Source organism: Cryptomeria japonica, chromosome 2 (genome assembly GCF_030272615.1).
Source record: "Cryptomeria japonica chromosome 2, Sugi_1.0, whole genome shotgun sequence".
In the NCBI taxonomy this organism is placed as follows: domain Eukaryota; kingdom Viridiplantae; phylum Streptophyta; class Pinopsida; order Cupressales; family Cupressaceae; genus Cryptomeria; species Cryptomeria japonica.
Genome location: NC_081406.1, coordinates 96,950,196 through 96,971,056, shown reverse-complemented (window position 1 = coordinate 96,971,056; position 20,861 = coordinate 96,950,196). Strand labels below are relative to the sequence as shown.

Below are 20,861 nucleotides of genomic sequence, written 5' to 3'. Positions count from 1 at the left end.
TTATGCTACAAAAGATTGGGAATAAATTGGGTGGATCAAAGATGTGTATGCAAAGGCTGAGGACATCCAGATGTTTATCACGAGCCACCACATGTCTCAAGGAATTTTCAGATTATTCTCAAATTTGGAGCTATTGAAGGTAAATGAACTTGAAGTGGTAATTTAATTAAAAAAAACTAAAATTAGTATTTTACATTTTCTAATTTTCATAACTTGATTGTGTAAACTGTATTGTGTATTCCTTTTACATGTTTGTCTCTATTTAATTGTATTTTTTTGCTTTAATTTCTATTACAGGTTGCTGAGACCCATTTTGCATCTAAATTAATCGTCTTGAAACGACTTGTAAAAGTGAAAGCGACACTTTGCAATATGGTGATCAGCAAAAATTGATCTATACGGAAGCAAAGCAGCACTGAGAGGGCAGCAAAAATTAGGCTAAGGATATTGGATGACTCATGGTGGGAAAATGTGGAGTATCTCCTTTGCTTCACCAAGCCCATTATGAGCTTGCTTCGCTACACTGACATAAATAGGCCTTGCATTGGAGAGGTGTATGATGGCATCGACTCAATGCTTGAGAAGTTGAAGAAAATCATAAATGACAAAGAGAAAGACCCTCACGAAACCTTCTTCAAACAATTGCAAGCAATTGTTGTAGAACAATGGAACAAGATGACCACTCCTCTACATCTCTTGCCTATGCATTGATACCAAAATATTATAGAAACCAATTTCTTGATATGCCGGGAAGGCTTCAACCATATAGAGATTTAGAAGTGTCTGATGGGTACAAGGCAGCATTCCTGAGACTCTTTCCTGATGATAATATGCGAGATTTGATTTCATATGGGTTCATAGAGTTTGTTAATGCAAGAGATCTAAGTATTGACACTCTTCGTCATCGATTTAAGGAGGATGCCCATAGTTGGTGGTACCTCCATGGCCAATGATTCCAATTGCTGCAGCCCCTCGCAGTCAAAAGTATATTACAAGTAAGTTTTATTTATAATTTTAATTTACTTTGTCTTCATAGGTTGCTAGAAATTTTATAACTTCAATAATTTAGTTTTAATTGTTTGCTTTGTCTTGTCTTCATAGGTTGCTAGTTCATCTACATCAAAAAGAAAATGGAGCACATATTCTTTCTTCCACTCTATAAAGCGCAATAGGTTGCAATCAAAAAGAGCGGAGAACTTAGTATATGTGCATTCCAACTTGCGTCTCCTTTCACAAAAGCAGAATGAATACAAAGAAGGGGACTCAAAGATGTGGGATATGAATGCAGAGCATACGGACTTGGATGCTTCCACTTCTCAGCTTGCAATTGCTGCATTGGAGGACTTGGACAGCGAGAATGTTATTGGTGCAGCTGATCCCATTGGCCTTGGCAGTATTGTTGAATCAACTAATGCCGTTGAAGAAGAAGAAGAAGATGTTTAGATGATTTAAAATTTAAAAAATTAAACTTAGTATAAAGTTCCAATTGTTGCAAATTGAATTTTGAAACAATGATACTTGATATCATTTCAATATTTTGAAGTTGAACTTGAAGTATATGATGCTATGATGGTATGATCACGATGCTATGGTTACAAGTTTGTGGTGTTTTTGTTGTTTATATGATATTATGTGACATTCTAATCTTAATTCATGCTTATAAGCTGCATATATGTGTGTGTGTGTGTGTGTGTGTGTGTGTGTGTGTGTGTGTGTGTTCTTGTCCTAACGAACCCAAACCCCATTTCAAAATTTTGTTGTACCAACGAACCAGTTCTTCAAACCCAAACCTGAACTGGCAACCTAGGCTTGAACTACTGCATATAATACTCTCTCATATATTGGATATCCTCTAATAGCTGAAATAAAAAATTCTAAATGATAACAAATGGAATTAACCCTCCAACCATATGTCCAATGTCAAAAACTCCTTACCAAATTCACACTTTTCATGGTAAATAAAGTTGTTTTTCTTTTAAGACTTGCTTGATATGGATGAAATGTTTTTCCAAGGTTGCATTAAAAATTGGGATGCCCTCCAAATATAGAAATACACGGGAATCTATGAAATTCTTCAACATGTCATTAATTAGCCTCATGAAATTTGTTGGTACATTACATAAGCAAAATGGATGAACTAACAATTTATAAAGATCTTGCTTTCTATAACAAGCAGTCTTTCAATAGAAGAGGTGGACTAATGTTGAGAAGTGCCCTACCTACTGATGGTGGCGATGGAAAACAAATAATCTTCTTCTATTGATTTCAGAGCTCTTCTCCTTCATGTTGTTCATTATTGGTGATTTTCTTACTCTTTGTACTTTTAGTGTTTTTTGTTTATGTTTTCCATAAAAAATTTCCTTTATGTAGTGGGATATATTTTAGGACTTTTAGATACTTCTCAATTTTCTTTTATGCCCCATGTGTATGTATAGTCTATCTTTACTGTCATTTGGTTTGGGTTGCCGGGATTGCAAGGCCTCTAGTTTTTAATGTATTCAATGGAAGTATTATCTCCTAGATACAATTAATCAAGAGCAAGTTCGCTATTGAATGGCACATGAATCAGTTGATAAGAAATCTCTAAGGCTTTTAAGAATGGAGAAGGTGAATCGAATGGAGTTTGTAATATTTTGGAAAAGGATGATATAAATCATAACAACCAAGCCTTTAAAAAAATTTACAGAGGCCATTAGAGTAGAAGAGCCGAATTATGTCCCAAGGGTTCTTTCTTCTTAGCAAGGTCTTATGATGGAAAAGAGAACAACCTGTTTGAGGATCACTTACCCACCAACAAAAGAGAGAACAGGGAAAGCATTATTACTCTCCTTGAATGATTATGGTTTTTTTTGGTTCGTGGAGTACAAAAGTTGGTTGTTGTTCTCTAACAATAAGGGTGTTGTTGGTGTAAATAATTATTCATCTTGGATATTATTACACTTTACTTAAGTTTACTTAGGTACATGCATTTAATAGTAGTTTGGGTATGAGAAACTTGGGTGTTTGTGCCACATTGGGATAGTGTGTGTAGGAGAATTTCCACCTTTTATGGTGTTGATCTTCTCTTCTCTTGTTGTTACATTCCACCTCATGTGGAATATTTTATTGTTTCTCCTACCTACCCACTCCTATTTCAACCTACCCTTGTTTCTTATTGAGCCACATGTCATGTTTGTGTGCTCACATATCCATATAGCCTTGCCTATATATAAGCAAGCTCATCTACTTTGTATGAATAATAATCAATCAACATCTTGTAATGATCCAGTTGATCATATTTTGCATCTTGATAGAATACAATTTATTCCTATCATCTATTTTGTCTCTCTTATTTATGCTTTCCATTGCCTCTAGATCTTGGCAAATTCTCACAGGCGTCTGTCAAACTGGTCTGGAAAGTCTTTGGTGGCCTCTGAATATGTTGAATCTTATGTTGTGGTTTCATGGACATGTTTATGTGGTTCGTGCAGTGCTTCAGTTCAATTCACTGGTGGTGTTTTTGTTCCGGAAGTGAGTTGTGTTGGTCTGTACTTGGTATATTCAATTATGTTATGTTTTGGTGTGTCCGATTGGATTATCTTGTTTGGATCATACCTTTTGGTCTAGATATGGATTGAAGGTTGAGTTTGAACATCGCTATGGGTCTCACCATGAAGGTTGCATTAGAAGATGTCTTTTGGCTGACTGAGTACTAAGCCTTATTGTTTATATACATGTTTTGTTTGGTGGCGACTTTAGAGGATGTGTTAGTGTGTGTGGTTCATTGGATTCGACTTGAAAGGATGTATTGTGATAGATTTGGGTCCCCTAATTATCCTACAGTGCACAACTTTAGTATTTTTGGTTCGGGTGGCTTATTTTGTGTGATAATGTTTATTTTATTCTTGGCCAACCCTCAATTAGGTTTTTGATGATCTATCTTATATTTAAGGAGTGTGGATGTATGAGTTGAGTGTGTGATGGTATGGATAGTGTGTGAATTGATGAGAAGAGAATGTGAATGATATGAAAGCAGATTTGAGACTGCAGATGTGTGAAAGTCAATTTGTGAAGAGCTTTGTAAGTGATACATTCAGTGAGATAGTGTGTTGTGATAGTGATGATTAACAGAGATGTTTGCCATAATGTTGGTCACTTGACACAAGGGTTCAAGGACAATTTCATGATCAAGAGATTCTTCTCATATCAGTTCTACTATTCTTTCTATTGTTGGAAGACAGTGAGTCTCTTGGTAGCCTCCTTTCTATCTTGCCCTGAAGCAATGTGCCTCAATTGAGCAAGTCCATGTATCTCGCCCTAAGGTAGTGCACCTTAGTCTTGCAAGTTCATTAGGTGCATGTTGCTCCTTGGCTGTAAGTCTAAAACTTTGTAATCAACTATATTTATATTGTTAGTATGATTCTCACCATGGTTTTTCCAAGATTGGGTTTTCCATGTAAATCCGATGTTCATGTACTAATGATTGATGTTTTTAGTGTTGTTAATTTTTGTTTAATATTAGTTAGATTAGATTTGAAATGTTTCAGACTGATTCACCCCCCCCTCTCTTAGTCCTATCATGGGTTTAACATAAACCCCAATAGACATTCCTCCCTCGTGTTGGCGAGCAAGTACCCAAACTAGATGGTGGGACAAACAGCCAGGGGTCCACAAGGGAGCTAGCTCAAATTGGTGCTCTAGTGGGACAAAAACCCCACTCTTAACACCGATGGGCACCATTCACCATTAGAATAGGCTTTTGGTGTACTAGCAAGGCAACCACAATGCCAAAAGCTTGAACTAGCGGTGAATGGTGCCCACTAGTATCAAGAGAGGGATTTTCATCCCACCAAAGTGCCACCACAAGCCAGCCCCCTTGTGGCCACGTGGCTGCTTGCCCCACCATCTTGTTCGGGTACACACCCACCAATACAACAAAGGAATGTTTGCCAGTCATATCCCCATCATGACACTAGACTAAAATCTTAATTACAATATGAAAATTGTCTTACAACGTGACTTCACAATTTCCCCTACCCAGTGATGATCATGAGGTAGCAGCATTCCATGTTTAATAAGGAATATTATACATTAAATAATATAGTTGTCCCTCTTCTAGTTACAGCAATCTTCCACAAGAAGAAAGATACAATTCGTTAAGTAAACAATATTGCTAAGAGACGATTTGAATTATTCCATAAGTTTAAGAAAAGCAGCGGTCAAACAAAGAGTTGCCTCTCCTACAAGTGGTTCTGACCAAAGGGAAGGTCGTGACCCTCCAATCCCAATGAAAGGATATAAAAGATCGGCCAGCATCCAAAGAAAGGGCATGGGAAAAGGAAGAGGGTCTGATCCGAGTGAAACACGATTCAGACCATACAGCCATTATACAGAATAAAGTAAAGTAATTGGTATGGAAACTAAGAGTGTTATGCATCAGTCTTAATATATGTGTTAATGGGGCTTGTTTCTAATAAGAATGTTTCTTGAATTATATTTCTCTAAATAAATAGATAACATATATATACACATGTATGATTGTCCATAACCAATCAGATGTGAGTTGGAGAGAATAAGATAGGGAGATGCGGTTCACCGGCTCCCCCGAACTAAGTAGACCACCCCAAGGGATGGAACTGGTCATAGTTAGATGTTCCTGATACTTGTGTGATAAAAGGCGAGTTGCCATGATTTGGATGTAGCATGCTCTCAGGCTTAGTCGGTTTGGGCAGTTTACTGATGCCCTTTTGAGATTCCTACCAAACAAAGTTATGATTGGTTATAAGATTATTAGCTAGTAATAATATTTGTTGGAATTGCCAATTTTAGGCACAGCCAAATTAATCCAAATTTGAGGATATTTCAAGTGGTATCAGAGCATTGATCCTACCAGCCTGCAGGGTAAAAATAAATCAATGGATGCATTCTGGTGAATAAGAAGGATCTAACAATACATGTATTTTGCATGTATGCTTCATGTCTGCATTTATGTGTATGCTCTGCGCCTTTATGTGTATGCTCTGACTTTGGCTCATACTTGATGTGTTTCCAGCATGTGCTCTATTTTTGGTTGATATAGAATATGAGAATAACTAGAGTAAACCAAAAGAGATGTGAATTTGTTTAGAAAGGAACATTGCATTTAAGGTTGTAGATGTGTGCCATGCTTCTAATCCTCATCTTAATATATGCTAAAATTCACAAAGATATCTAATGTGCAGACATATGGCCAAACCTAATCAATTTCTGCAAATACAATTAGCACAATTATAAGATGACCTTGATCCTTTTCTCTGAAAGATGAGAGAAAACTTGTCTTAAATTAAATCTTGGTAGTCTCCAACTATTGGTTATAATTTGCATTCAAATTAAAGGAGGAAACATATAGGTCTTAATTCAATCTATAACTTATATCAGAGTAGTGCAGTGGAAGGTGGATTCAAATTAGACTTTGCAATCATTGCTTGAGGACAAGCAATTTTGGGAAGGGCGGACTGTCATGTCCCTATCATGACACTAGACTGAAATCTTAATTACAATCTAGAAATTGTCTTACAACATGTAAGACTTCACAATTTCCCCTCCCCCAACGATGATCATAAGGTAGCAATAGTTGTGTTCTACGGCAGTCTGTGTTTAATAAGGAATATTGTACATTAAATAATATGGATCGTCTCTCCTCTAGTTACAGCAATTTCCACAAGCAGCAAGAAACGATTAGATAAGTATAAACAATATTGCTAAGAGGCAATTAGAATTATTCCATAAGTTTAAGAAAAGCAGCAGTCAAACAAAGAGTTGTCTCCCCTACAAGCGGTTGTGACCAAAGGGAAGGTCATGACCCTCCAATACCAATGAAAGGATATAAAGGATCAACCAGCATTCAAAGAAAGGGTATGGGGAAAGGAAGACAGTCTGATCTGAGAGAAACAGTATTCAGACCATACCAGCCATTATACATAATAAAGTAAAGTAATTGGTATGAAAGTAAGTGTGTTATGCATCAATCTTACTATGTGTATGCCTTGTTTCTGATACGAATGTTTCTTGAATTATATTTCTCTATAAACAGAAAATTATGTGTGTGTGTGTGTGTGTCTATATATATATGTGCAGTTCACCGGCTCCCCCGAACTAAGTAGACCACCCCAATGGATGGAATTGGTCATAGTTGGATGTTCCAGCCACTTGTGGGCCGAGAGGCGAACAGATTACCCCAAGGGATAGAACTGGTCATAGTTGGATATTCCTACCGCTTGTGGGATAAAAGGCGAATTGCCATGATTTGGATGTGGCGTGCTCTCAAGCTTAGTCGGGTTGAGCGGTTTATTGGCACCCTTTTGAGATTCCTAACAAAGTAAGTTATGATTAATTATAAGATAGTTAGCTAGTAATAATATTTTTTGGAATTGTCAATTTTGGGCACAAACAAATTAATCCAAATTTGGGGGCATTACATTAGCCAACATACTAGGTTTTCATCCAACAAGGACTTACATGCCCACTACACTATGCAGGTCTCAACCTTGAGACCTCAAATCTGATACCAAGCAAGGCAATCACAACACCAAAAGCCCAGACTAATGGTGAATGCACCAATGTTAAGAGTGGGATTTTTGTCCCACTAGAGAGCAAGCACAAGCCAACTCCCTCGTGGACAGATGGCTATTTGACCCACCGTCTAGTTCAGGTACATGCTTGCTAAGACAACAGAAGAATGCCCACTGAGGTTTAGCCAGCATGCTAGGTTTTCGTCTAGCAAAATGCATTACATGCCACCTCACTCCATAGGGCTCGACCTTGAATCTAATATCAAGAAAGGCAACCACTAGACCTAAAGCCCAGACTAGTGGTGAATAGCCCACCAACGTTAAGAATGGGATTTGCATCCCACCAGAGTGCCATCACAAGCCAACCCCTCATGGACACGTGATTGTTGACCTCACCATCCGATTCAAGTACACACCAGCTAGCACAATGGAGGAACATCTATCGGGGTAACATAATAGCTTTTTATCCAACGAAATTACGGTCTCATTATCAATGTCTTCTTCATTGTTTCTAATGCCAAATTTCTTGGCTAGAGCCCTCACCAAATTGCCAATGGAAGACTACTCTTGAACCATTTGCCTTTGTTGTTATCTCATTGTTGATTTTTCAACACACCTTCCAAATGAGTCTCAAAGGCAAAAACACATGCATTCAAATCTTCTATTTTAACATCTTTATTTCACTTGTGGGTTTTGATCTTTGGATCGCAGGGTTGCAACTTCTTTTCCTTTAAAGATCTAGTAAATATCATATAGCAAACTGTTGTGACGTTTTCACACATCGCCCCATTGCAAATGGGGACCCGTGTTTTTTGCTCGTTTTGCTCGTTTTCGCTTTCCTTTTTCTAGGGTTTTGTTAGTTTGTTAGTTGTCTGGATTTAGGGTCAAGCCTTAGGGTTCTAATTACCGTCTTTTCGGACCAAAATCCAGTCAGTTTTGGGAGCTTTTTGAATTTCCTTTTCTAGAATGCAAATTTTGAATGCAATGAATTTGCCAGAATGGTCTAATTTTCAATTGGAATGTTGATGCAGAGCTTAAATTTGTCTAAGTGTTGAAGATGAAATGTGAATTTTTGTCCAATTGAATATTTTTGACCAAATTTTGACTTTTTTGATATTTGATCCTGGGCATTGGAAATGATTTGTTTTTGCCTTGTGATGTGATTAAATGTGTAAAATCATGTTATTTTGGCCTGTAGGAGCAAAATCGCTCCTGTCCCTCAGTGAAGGACGGGAGCTCGTTTTCAAATATCTTACTATTCCTGCAGGGTCAAGATGAATTACGAATTGGAAGTGATGGAGAAAGGCGAGATCTTTCCATTGAATATAAATTGAAGATTTTCATGAGCACAGAAATGCCTCCAGGGGAAAAATCGCTCCTGTCCCTCAGTGAAGGACCGAAGCTACAAATCCAATTTTGCTTTGTCCTTGCAAGATTTTAACGTCTGGACGATGTGAAAAGGTCCAAAGAGGTGCATTTTATCAAATGAATATAACTTGAAGTGCTGTCGGGGAGATCAATAGGGTAGCAAGTCCGGCTTGAGTGAAGTCCTAACCCTGAAATTTGGCTAAGTCTGGAATGTCCTGATCCTGAAATTTGACTAAGTCTGGAAACTGAAAAAACCTCCAAAAACTAGATTTTGCAATATAACCCCTGGAGGTCTGAAACCACTCTCAAACATCCTGAAAGTATATATGGAATATAACTTAAAGTATAAGAAACTTATACTTAAATGTTATATTCCATAAAAATTATCCTGATAGAGAGTGCGAAAAGTCAAATTTCGCTCGTGTCCTTCTCCAAGGGTCCAGAGCGAAAAGCGCTCCTGTCCCTCTCCAAGGGACCAAGGCGAATCGCTCGTGTCCCTCACCAAGGGACCAGAGCGAAAATGCTTAGTTGAGCCATTCCTGACCTTGTTTGGACGAATCGAGACATCAAAGGCATGGTAAAGGACGAAATGAGCATGATAGAACATCCAGACTTGATCAAAAACAATGAAATGATGAAGTTTTGCCTAGAGGGTCAAATTCGCTCCTGTCCCTCACTGAAGGACCAGAGCGAAGTTCTTCATAAGGTACGTCCTGAACAAAGACCAAGCAAATTTTATGTTCGAAGGCAAGAAAGGAGGTCAATCGAACCCGTTGAAGACAAATTGAAGATTATCAAACGTCAACAAAGGACCAAAATGCTTAAGTTCGCTCCTGTCCCTCAGGAAGGGACCAGAGCGATTTTTGTTGTAGATGATTTTCTCACCAAATTTCAACCGATCTCAAGGCATGATTGAATGAAAGGAGGCATTGCGAATCCGTTGAATATAATTTTCGAAGGTGATGAAGTGAAATGAGGCCCATAAGAGCAAAATCGCTCCTGTCCCTCTCCAAGGGACCAGGGCGATGAGGTACGTCCACTTCATTTTCATATTTTTGGCGCCAAATAAACATTTCAAATTTTCCTTAAATGCCAAAATCGATAAATTTTGAAAATCCTATTAAATTAGCATTTAATATAGCATTGATCATTTATTAATTATTTTGCCTTTATTAAAAATCGAAATTTTACAAATTAAAAAACGTTGGCAAATAATTAATTAAGTTTTTTAATAAAAATTGAGTGGAGCGCTTGATATTTATTTGTTCATTTTACCAAAAGTCGGCCTTTTACTTTATTTTAAATTCGCTTTTAATTACAAAGTCGGCCTAGTAGTAATTAAGGTGTGAGCGCTATAAAGGGAGGGTGAAAGATTTCATTTTTACATCACCTTTTTATCATTCAAATGCGATCAAAGGGAGAAGTGCGAAGTTGTATTCAAAGGGGCGAATTTTATTTCAAAGCAAGGTGGTGCGAACTTGAAGTTTCCATTTGAGCGAAGTTGCCTAGGACGTCAAAGACATATCAAAGATGGCGAAATTGCTAACTTGAAGAGGAGATCACGTCCAAGACTTGAAGGGTGGCGAAGTTGATAAGAGGAACGTTCTTTTGAAGATCACATCAAGACCATCTTATTTCAAATTTTGCCTAGGCGATTTTATTCATTTTGCATTTTAGAGTTAAGCTCTCAAGTAAGGTATGGCAAGATCTCTTGTTTTAATTTCGAATTTTGATTGTCATTGCCTTAATTTTGAAATTTTGTTTTTCCTTAGCTCAGTCTTTTTTTAGGAAATGATTAATAAAGGACTTATCATTAAGTTTCCTAAAATTTGCTCTCTAATTTATGTTATGTATTGCAAAATCATGTTACTAATTTTGAAATGTTGTGTAGGCATCAAATGGAGGTCTCTTCAAGGAAAATCAAGCCGGATCAAGGACGGTCTTCGCCAGGACGATCAAGCCAGGACATGGACGACCTTCTTTGGACTAACATCATCAAGGGCAATCCAGCGTTCCAAGGCGAGGTACATCATCTTCCTGCACATCAAGGACGCAAGGAGTTAGAACAAGGGCTCGTTGAAGAAGCAAAATAGATCTAGAGGAATTAATTAAAGCAAGTTTCTCAACAATATCAAGATTAATATCTACCAAGTTACAAGTGTTAGATGAGGTGGCGTCCTAGTCATCATTTCTCCAGTCAGTGTGTTCCACCTCAGCATGACCAGATTCAATGTACTTAACTCATGGAAGGTGGCACAAACTCCGATGTACCTACCCTGGCTATCCATTGGTCAATTTTTCTAAAAGGGACATGTGTCCAAGCAATACAATTTTATCATTGGTCAAACATTAAATGTTATGTAATGGTTGTAACAAACCCTAATTAGGGTTTTTCATTGTTGAATCTTGGCCATTGATCTTGAATTGATCTAAGCCATCAGATTGTATTGTGGGCACTATATAAGCCCAAACATTTCATTTGTAAAAGAGAATTAGAGTTAGAGAGATTAGAGGATTAGAGATAGTATAGAAATAGTTGAAAGTAGTTAGAGAGTAGAATAGGAGGACAAGGCAAGAAATTGTTGCCATTGATTGTAAACAAACTCCATTTTCATTGAAGTAATGGTGAAATATGTCGTTTTCTTGCAATTTGCATGGTTTCTTGTTGAAGTCTTCAATCTTAGATGGTAAATGATTAGATGAATGGAGGAAATGTGATTAATTGATGATGGAATTCGTATATCCATACTACTAGCAGTTTGTTGATTGCAGACTTGCCTTGTGTAGTCAACTGGAATCGTTCAGCTCAAGCTCAATTTCAATTTGTCGCTTCTTCATTGATATGCATCAACTTGGATGGTATCTATGCCTGCGGTGATGATTTGAACATCATAAAGCTTCCTTAGAAGATCGCACTAGCCTTGTGTAGATGTTCCATTGATGTCAAAACAAGACCTAGTTAGAGTTTCATCAAAAATCAAATCATTGCTCCTACATTCTTAGTATTAGGATTAGATCCTCTCTTCGCCCTTATCCTTTTTCCATTTTTTAATCTAAGTTAGTAAGAGCCTGTGTCCAGCAAAGCAGATCGGAAGTTCAATGTAAGTCCCCTTGTGATTCCAGCAAATCATATCATACCACTGGAGCTTGTCCACACGTGGAGACCCCACTAAAAGAACCTTGGAGTCTACCTAACTGATCCTTTACGCGAATCTTCAGCAGTTAGAGACTATTTTCTCAAGAGAGGATAAGATGCCTTTAGGTATTTTATTCTGTGTATGATTGTGTACAAAATACACGTCAACACAAACTCACTCCAAAATTTCCACAAGATCAAATCACTCCAAGATTTCTGCAAGATCAAATAGCTTCTCTGATACCTAAATGATCCATGAACTCCCAAAACTATAATGGAAAAGTCACTTGAACATGAACTATTGTTATTATGCATATGAAACAAATGACAATACTTAAGAAAGTAAATGTTGCTCAAAAAAGAGAAATTACAGAGCTGGAAATTAAAAAAATTCACAGCAAAAATTCAAAAAAATAATCTTGGAGACTCCCCAATGAGACAAACAAGTTTGGTAGCAGCAAACACTTGACTACCTTAATGTTATTTATGCTCATGAACACTCACACAAAGGGCCATATGGAGGTTTCTCTAAGATTTAGTCAGAAACACTAGGCAGATAGAAACAACAATGAGAGAGAATTGCAAACAAATAAAGATGATTGCATAGAAATTTAGAATGAGTGAGTGAGTACATAGGAGAGGAGTGTTGGTATATAAAGGACAAATGTCCTACCTACCACCCTACCTAACTTGTCACATGGACAAGCCACCTAAGCACCTAAGCATGATTGCACCCCAACACCCCCCCTTAGGCATAGCTTAGGTGAGGCAAAAGAGTGGTTCCCAACATCAAAGGTTAATAAGGTACCCAAGTACAATACACCTCATAAAGAAGAGAAAACCCTATGGGAAAAAAACTCCCCCCTAAACAAGGGAAAACAAGCTCTCTAATGTATGAGAAGTACAAAACCCCATATGAGGAAAAAATCCTTCCCATGAGAGAGAAGGAGGAGAGAGATCCAGCAGTCCCCCCCTCAATGAAGCGTCTCCTGCAATGATGGTCGATGTCCGACAATGAATGCTAGAGATGATCCAAGCCCGCAGAACAACATTCCTTCCCTTGGGAAGAAATAGAACCACAGAAGTATGCAAGTTATCTTCCCATTCTTGAAAGGAATATGAGAGAAGAAAACTCGAGATGAATGAAGCCTTTGAATGCTACTCGAGTGTCCCCATGTCGATGCCAAAAGATATCCCAAACAAATCAAGTGTTCTAGGCCATAATGTCGAAGATAACAATCAAGAATCTAATGAAGACCAATGCAGATCATCGTCCAAAGACAATGATGAACCCTCCAAATGCTGCTCAAATGTCTCCAACCCAATGCTAAAGTGTGACAAATGTTGATAAGATGAATCAGATACCATAGAAGATTCAAGTATAGTGACCATGGATGTATAATGATAGTTGGACCAATGAGAATTTGGTACTGCCACAATAGAAGAAAATATTGGCAAAGAGAGAAGAAGAGGGTCTGAAGATGCGCCCATAACATAGGAAGACAATGATGCGACTCCATAGAAGTTGTCAAGAAAGAGGATATGAATGTCCTCAATGGTGTCCTCCAAGTCTGCAATGTGGGACTCTACAAATAAAAATGGAATGTCTGGTAGAATTGTGTCCCAATGAGCTATCTCAGGAAGACGATGAAAATCATGTTGCATCAAACCACTGGAAGTTGTCGATGAAGCGTCGTTGAACTCGGAAGTAGCAACAGTAAATGAAGTGTCCTCAACTGTAGGAGATTGAAATGTCATCAATTGGAGGAGATGAAGTGTCCTCAACTATGGAAACAACAATATGTGGAGGAGCACTACATGCCAACTGATCACTCTCTGAGGATATGTCCTCACAAGCCATGGTAGTAGGTGTCTCATTGAAGGGAACATCACAATTAAATAAGATTCAAGATCTCCAACAAACTATTGGATGATGGTCCATGCAGTGAAAGGGCACTCAGAGTGCTCTATGTGATGAATATATCCCTCATAAACTGTAATGTTTATTAGTCCATAAACCTTGTCATTTTTGTTAAACCACTTGTTCTTCTGATATTTGTCATGTGGTTCAAGAACGAGTCCAAGGAGATAGAGTAATAGACCATGCTCATGGCAATGATTCAATATCCCTTGTTTCCAAGACAAATAGTTCTCTAAATTAAGCCTAGCAACAAAAGGATGAAATTACTGTTTTGACATGATGGATTACAAATTTCACCACATATTTAAAAAAATATTTACCAAATTTATGCTGAATTTACATTAAAAAGCCAAATCACGACTTTCAAACTCTAGATTGAAGCCCTCACTTCAAATCTTCATAATAATTTTGTTTGCAAATTATTTGCATCTCCATTGCACTAGGAAAGGCTTTGATACCATGTAAGATTTAGCTAGGACCACAAGGCAAATAGAAACAACAATGAGAGAAAATTGCAAACAAATGAAGATGATTGAATAGAATGAGTGAGTGAGTACATAGGAAAGGAATGGAGGTATATAAAGAATAAATGTCCTACCTACCACCCTAGCTAACTTGCCACATGTACAAGCCACCTAAGCATGATTACACACCAACAATTTCTAGTGTTTTTCCTGGTCCACTATTTGGTGTTGTGAAGTTGATTAGGCAAAGAACGACCAACAAATCTTTCAAAGCAGTAAATTTCCCTACTTGAATGTCTCAGCTCTTGGCTCTTCTTCCTAAATGAGAAGGAATTGTTTGGAATCTGCTACAGTGCAAGAATGGGTGGGCTAGAGTGCGAATGTTGTTGATGGGATCATGGGATTAGAGGATGTGGTGTCTGTTAACCTAATGTTTGTAGGTTCCTTTTTGCAGATTGATGCCGGTGGCTTTGAATGATTAGTGCAAGCCAGTGTTTCTTTTGAGCCCTACTTTTCATTTATTGGATAGTGTTTGCATGGTGGATGGTAATTTTTCTCATGTTTGATTTTGTTAGTTTGTTTTTTAGAGGATGATTTCAATGTTGATCATTAAGATAGGTTTCAAGGGAAAAAAAATGTTTTCTCTATTGGGCAGGAGCCCTACCCACACTATTTAATTAATAAATAAAAAAAGCTACTGCTAGAAAAAGGATGCAACACAAATTGCTCCTATCATCATCATCAAGCTCACAAATTCACTATGAGCAGCTGAATTTTCCTATTTTGGTCTATAAGACAATCACTCAAGCCTCCCATGATGCAGATGTGCTCTTCACCCCTATTTATTGCTGTTGGAACATCCCCTCGTGTACAAGAAGTTCCTCAATTGGAAATGGAAATGGATACGTCAGCTTTTCATTTCAAAATCCAGTCTTGGCCAGTCATGACGAAATCAACGGATGTCATCAAGCAGGATTTCGGAATCCCGGCGGCAGTTTCAAAAGCATCACAGAAGTTTCACTTCTGTTGCAGCAGTTTTGTAATCACATCTTGCCGTAAAGCAGTAGTTTCATCTTGTGGACAAACCTATGCATCCTCTGCGGCTGACCGCTCCTTGGATATTTCAAATTAATCATTCATAATCTTCTTCAGATCAGTATGGATCACACTTTGCAGCATGGAGATTAAGTATGTACATTACAACTACCCGAACTGTAACTAAGAGAATAATTAGTTATGAAACTCCATAAGCCAAGGGGAAACTCTCATGAACTCCTGAGTCAAGTTAGATCTAACAAATCTCGTTCGGTTGCATCTGGAGATCCGTCCCTCAATGATATATATACATCCATATTTTTATTTTGCAGCATTCAGTACAGAAAACCAGGATTAATGGCATGGAGGACTGATTCTTGGCTTTTGCTCAACTTTAGGGTAATTTTGATTAAGTATCATCCAATTTAATTTCTCCTGTTTTTGCATTTATGTTTTAGCTGAGGATGAGTCAGGCCGAAATAGGTCTGCCCACTCCAAGCCTAGTCCAAGCCTCAATATTTTAACGACTACACAAATAAATAAATCTCCAGCAGTGTACAAGGCCATTCCTTAATGCGACTTAAGACATGTCTTTCTTTTTACTTTATACTTCCATGGGATCTAAACTGAAACTATCCAATCCAACTACACTAAAACGACTAGATATCTAAAATGCAATATGAAATTCTTTCTTGAATAATCTCTCAAATTCTTGGGTATTTTAGGGTTGTCATCTATTTCAGAGATTCCGTTACTCAGATTTTTTAAAAACAGCCATATTCAATTGCAACTACAATTTGAGAATATAGATACAATAAATACAGAAACTAAACTATATAGATACATTTAATACACGACCACAGCAGCAACAGATTACCTAATGGAGGCATGAGGCGATAGAAGCTATCCGACAACCAGAACTCCGTCCTCTGCTTCATTCAATTTTTGCAGGCTATGCATAGTTTTGTTAAGGCAACTAGATGATTTTTTTAAAAGAAACTAGAATTTGTAATACATATGCTCTGGTCTCTCTGGTTTGAGATAGGCCCAGCCAACAAAATCAAGGGCAGGCGAAAGAATACAGAATTTTAAAAATGTTATTTGTTGGAGAGCCACACGAACCTCAAAAGAAAGATAAGTCGAGGAAAAACTCCCGGAATGAAAAAATATCCCTTTCAATGCCCATAGTTCGATTAATGCTACGATATTATTATTATTATTTTTTTATTGGTAATGGGTCAAAGTTGATAAGGTTTATATATCTTAATCTTTTGTGGGATTTGAACTTGCGACCTCTCTTTCAAGAGTATAAGTTCTTCATCACTGGGTCAATTCCAGTTATACTCTACAATATTATTTTTCAGTTATCTGAAAGAATAAATATTGACCTTGCATTAAACATTATTGTGAAGGAAAATAATCTAGTAAGATATATAAGCAAATTATGGAGAGATATGGAAGTCATATTTTTTAATTTTAATGTTAAATGTAAATGCAAAGGGGGTTAATATTATTTAGTTTTAAGTTTAAAATAAATAATATTATAATATTTTGGGATTTGAACAACTTTGAGATTAGGAAAGGATACATGTATTTGTGTTTTGTTTTAAATTTTGTATAAGATTTGTGTTCTATTTTTATTGAATTTGTATTTGTAAGTCAATTTACATCTACAAATTTGTCATTTGTTGTGTGAATCCAATTATGTAGGTTATGCTCTCTTATTCTATGGTTCATCAAATTCACTAGTGTTTGCTATAATATCTAGATTGCTTGCATTAAAGAATATGTGGATTGCTAGGGGTTAAGTTCTACATCAATCTTTGAAATAGATTAGCTTTACAATTGTGTAATGGTCGAATACAACAAGTTGTAGCCACGTAAAAAGTCTTATAATAAATATGTAGATTCTAATTTGTTTTAATGCTCTATTCAAAAGATTTATATGGTGAGTGATCATTGAATACTCTATATGATGAGAGAGGATATTTAAAATGAGAGGATTCTAGAAATCAATCACATCAAATAATTTTCATTAGACTACATGAATGCAAATAAATGCCTTTAAATATAGATACATAGTGATTAATCATGCAAATGGGTGTTTGGTTAGCTCATGACAAGTGAAATGGATAGGAGCTCACCAAATTTGAATTTAAATTTTAGAAACTCGAGGATCAAATCTATTATGATCATATAATTGATCGTGCTCTCACAAAAATGTCTTGAGATAATAGAATAATAGTTTATGCACAAAATGAATGTTTTATCATGGTAGGTGCAATACATGTTTTGTACGAAGGGATTTTCAGAGATGGATAATCACATCTAAATTATAATAGCGGTGATATCGATGGTGGTACACTTGCTTCTCTCATAGGAGCACATCAAGGTATTTTCCTCTCATCTTTTAAGGAGTTCTATGTAGGTGTAGAATCAAACTCATAGATAGTGGAGATACCCACAACTTCATTGACGAGATTGATGAAGGCTTAGTGGTAAAGAGGGGAATTCAAGCTAAAGGATTTGAAGGATTTGAAGTCATAAGTAAGATAATTGATTCATCATCCCTTGTAAAATGAAGATCAACCATCTCAATATATGCATAGGTGAACATAAGGTTTGTTGTGTAATTTTTCTTAGTTGTGGGCTCAAAAGAGATTGACATAGTTTATTGGGAATTTTGATTTGAAGGAAAGGAGGTGTTACTCAAGGGACTTCCAAATATGCCACCATATTTTAGCCAAAATAGTGGAATTTTTCATCCATAAATGTCTGATCAAAACCATGGGTAAGCAAGCTACTCCTCATGTTCAAAATACTTTTAAGATGATTTAAATTAGTATGGCTTTCAGTGGTTTTTCTCTAGGAAAAACACAAGTTAGAATATCATTACACAAGTATTTCCATGATTCTAGTATTTAGGAAAAAGAAAATAGAGACTCCCTGCATAGATTTTTCAATTCACATCATAGTAGCACAACGGAAACAAGATAGAGAAAAACAAATTTTGGGGGAGTTTGTAAATGATTGTTGAATAACTAGTAAGGAAATTTAAGGCTTAGATTATATTTAAAGGTTTCTTATAGTTTAGTATGTTAGGTAGATGGATGTGCAAACCTCAAAGGTTGATTTGGGATACTAAAACCATAGTTTTAATCTAGGATTAATTAGATGGGTCTAGTCTACATTGCTTGATGATAAGTAATTTGGAGGAGGGATTGCCATTTCCCCTTCTCAATTGTAAGATTGATGAAGACCTTTTGTTTATTTCCTTAGGTTTTTTATAGGCTAATGGGTGCTAAAAAGGGTAACAATTATATAATTAAATTTAAGCTATCAAAAACTCATTTTATGTTATATTTTAAAAAGGTGACTTGTATCCAAGTATTTGATAAGTTGTTATAAGTATGGTTAAAAAGCATCGTTGGGACTATGGTCCTAAAAGTGATTATTTAAAATGACACTTTTATATCTTATAACTTTAAGAGGAAAAAAGGCTTGCACAATGTCAAGAGAAAGCGAAATATCATAGCAGAATTTTGAAGAAAACCTTAGCAATGAAAATGTGGCGAAAGGGTGAGTAAAGGGCAAAGATGAAGGAAAAAAATTAAAATTTTCAAACAAAGATGTATAGACACTAGACCTAACTGAAGAAATTGAGCTTGACTTAGGGTTCCTAGAAGAGCTTGTGATCATCTGCAAATTTATCGGGTCTAAGATGGAGTGAGCAAAAATCAGGAAAGGAATAGAGGATGCATGGAAAACTTAGGATATTGTGAAATTCTTACCAAAGGGTTTCTTTATTGTCATATTCACAAATGAAGAGGAGAGGGATAAGGTTTTGCAAGATGGTCTTTGGTGTATGGGACAGCATTTTCTATATATTTAGCATTGGTACCCTAACTTTGATCCCTCCATCTATGAACCATATAAAAAACCAATGTGGATAAGACTTTAGAATTTGCCAATTGAATATTGGTCAGAGGACTGCTTACAAAAAAATGGGAGATCACTTAGAATATTGATTAATATAGATGCAGATCTAGTAAACAAAGACTCCTACCTACATGCACATATAAAACTTATAGCTATGAGAAAATTTCCAGAAAAATTCAAGCTCAATGCGGGTGGAGATTTTTGGTTACAGAAGGTTGAAATTGAAGAGGAAAAGTAATTCTACCTAAGGTGTCAAAAGCGAGATCACATGGAAAGTAATAGTTGGATCCCTCCGAAGAAGATCAAAAAATAGATCCCAAAGTCTAACTCACTGGATACAAATTGAAGGGGATCTCAAAATAGAATTAACAAAACTAATCTGTTGGATCAAGGACCAATTGCCCACCCCCAACTGAAATAGATAAGGAAATTCAAAGCAAATAGAGAACTATCAAGGAAAAAACAAGAATGGTTGAGCCACTTGTTCAAAATAAAACATCTAAAAAATATGTTGATTAATTTAATTAGTGGAGAGTCGACCAATGCTAGGAAAAATAGTGAAGAAATCCTTGAAGGCCAATTCGATGGAGAATGGGAATAAGATGGTGAATTTTTTAGGGAGGATCAACTAGGAATCATAGATACCTAGTGTATTATCTAGTTAGCGACAAAGCTACTAGGGAAAGCGAAGAAGGGACAAGGTAGAAAGACAAATAAATAAAGAAGAGAAGACAAAGCTTTTGAGAAAGGGTTAAAAAGTGTAACCAATTTTCTCAAAATGACCAAGGGATAAAAGGCCTCCCTTAGGGACCAATGAAGATCCTCATGTGGAATGTCAGGGGCCTCTCGGCCCTTGACAAATAGCGCTTAGTGAAGTGTCAACTGGAGAAGCTATCATAGGACATTGTATTACTTTAGGAAATGAAAATTAATGCAGAAGAAGGAACTAAATTTCTCAATTATTGCAAAAGATGGAAAGGGCTTTTTCATGATGTAGATGGTCTCTCAAGTGGGACGGGAATTCTATGGAACCCAAAGTCCATCAATGCATCTATGATAGAATCAAGGAAAGGGTGGGCATTATGTTGTATCGGGATTTTAGCATCAAACTTGGAATTCCCATTATGGAAAGAACTCAAGAATATAACCAATCAATTAAGTGGAGGAAATTACATCCTGGAAGGACATTTTAATGCAATTTTGGATCTTTCAAAAAAGAGTGGAGGTTTAACAAAAATCAATAGGGTAATGTTGGATTTCAAGAGATTTGTGGAAGACATTAATACCATCAATTGTATCCCAAAGAATGACAGATTCACATGGACAAAGGTTGAAGAATTAGATTCGACATCATTTCAAAAAGATTAGACCAATTTATTTTGGGTCCATTTTGGATGAGTGGAGATGTGGCCTACACCTTTTCGATTCTTTTTCTATTTGTGTCCAATCATTGCCCAGTTCAGATGGAG

At 36.6% G+C, this 20,861-nt stretch overlaps 1 protein-coding gene across 2 annotated transcripts in view; it reads right to left on the bottom strand.

Annotated features, from left to right (window-relative positions):
• The window catches only part of LOC131050798 (uncharacterized), a 28,759-nt gene extending 12,094 nt beyond the window's left edge, over window positions 1-16,665 (bottom strand). Inside the window, exon 1 of one of the 2 annotated variants that reach the window (XM_057985069.2) lies at window positions 16,576-16,665. Coding sequence is in view for 1 of the 2 variants with exons in the window: in XM_057985067.2 (XP_057841050.2) it covers window positions 16,331-16,391 (61 nt within the window). In the remaining variant the exon portion in view is untranslated. Of the gene's footprint in view, window positions 1-16,330 lie in introns of both variants that reach the window. The other variant, XM_057985067.2, reaches the window with a different exon arrangement.
• Between the last annotated feature and the right edge of the window lie 4,196 nt (window positions 16,666-20,861).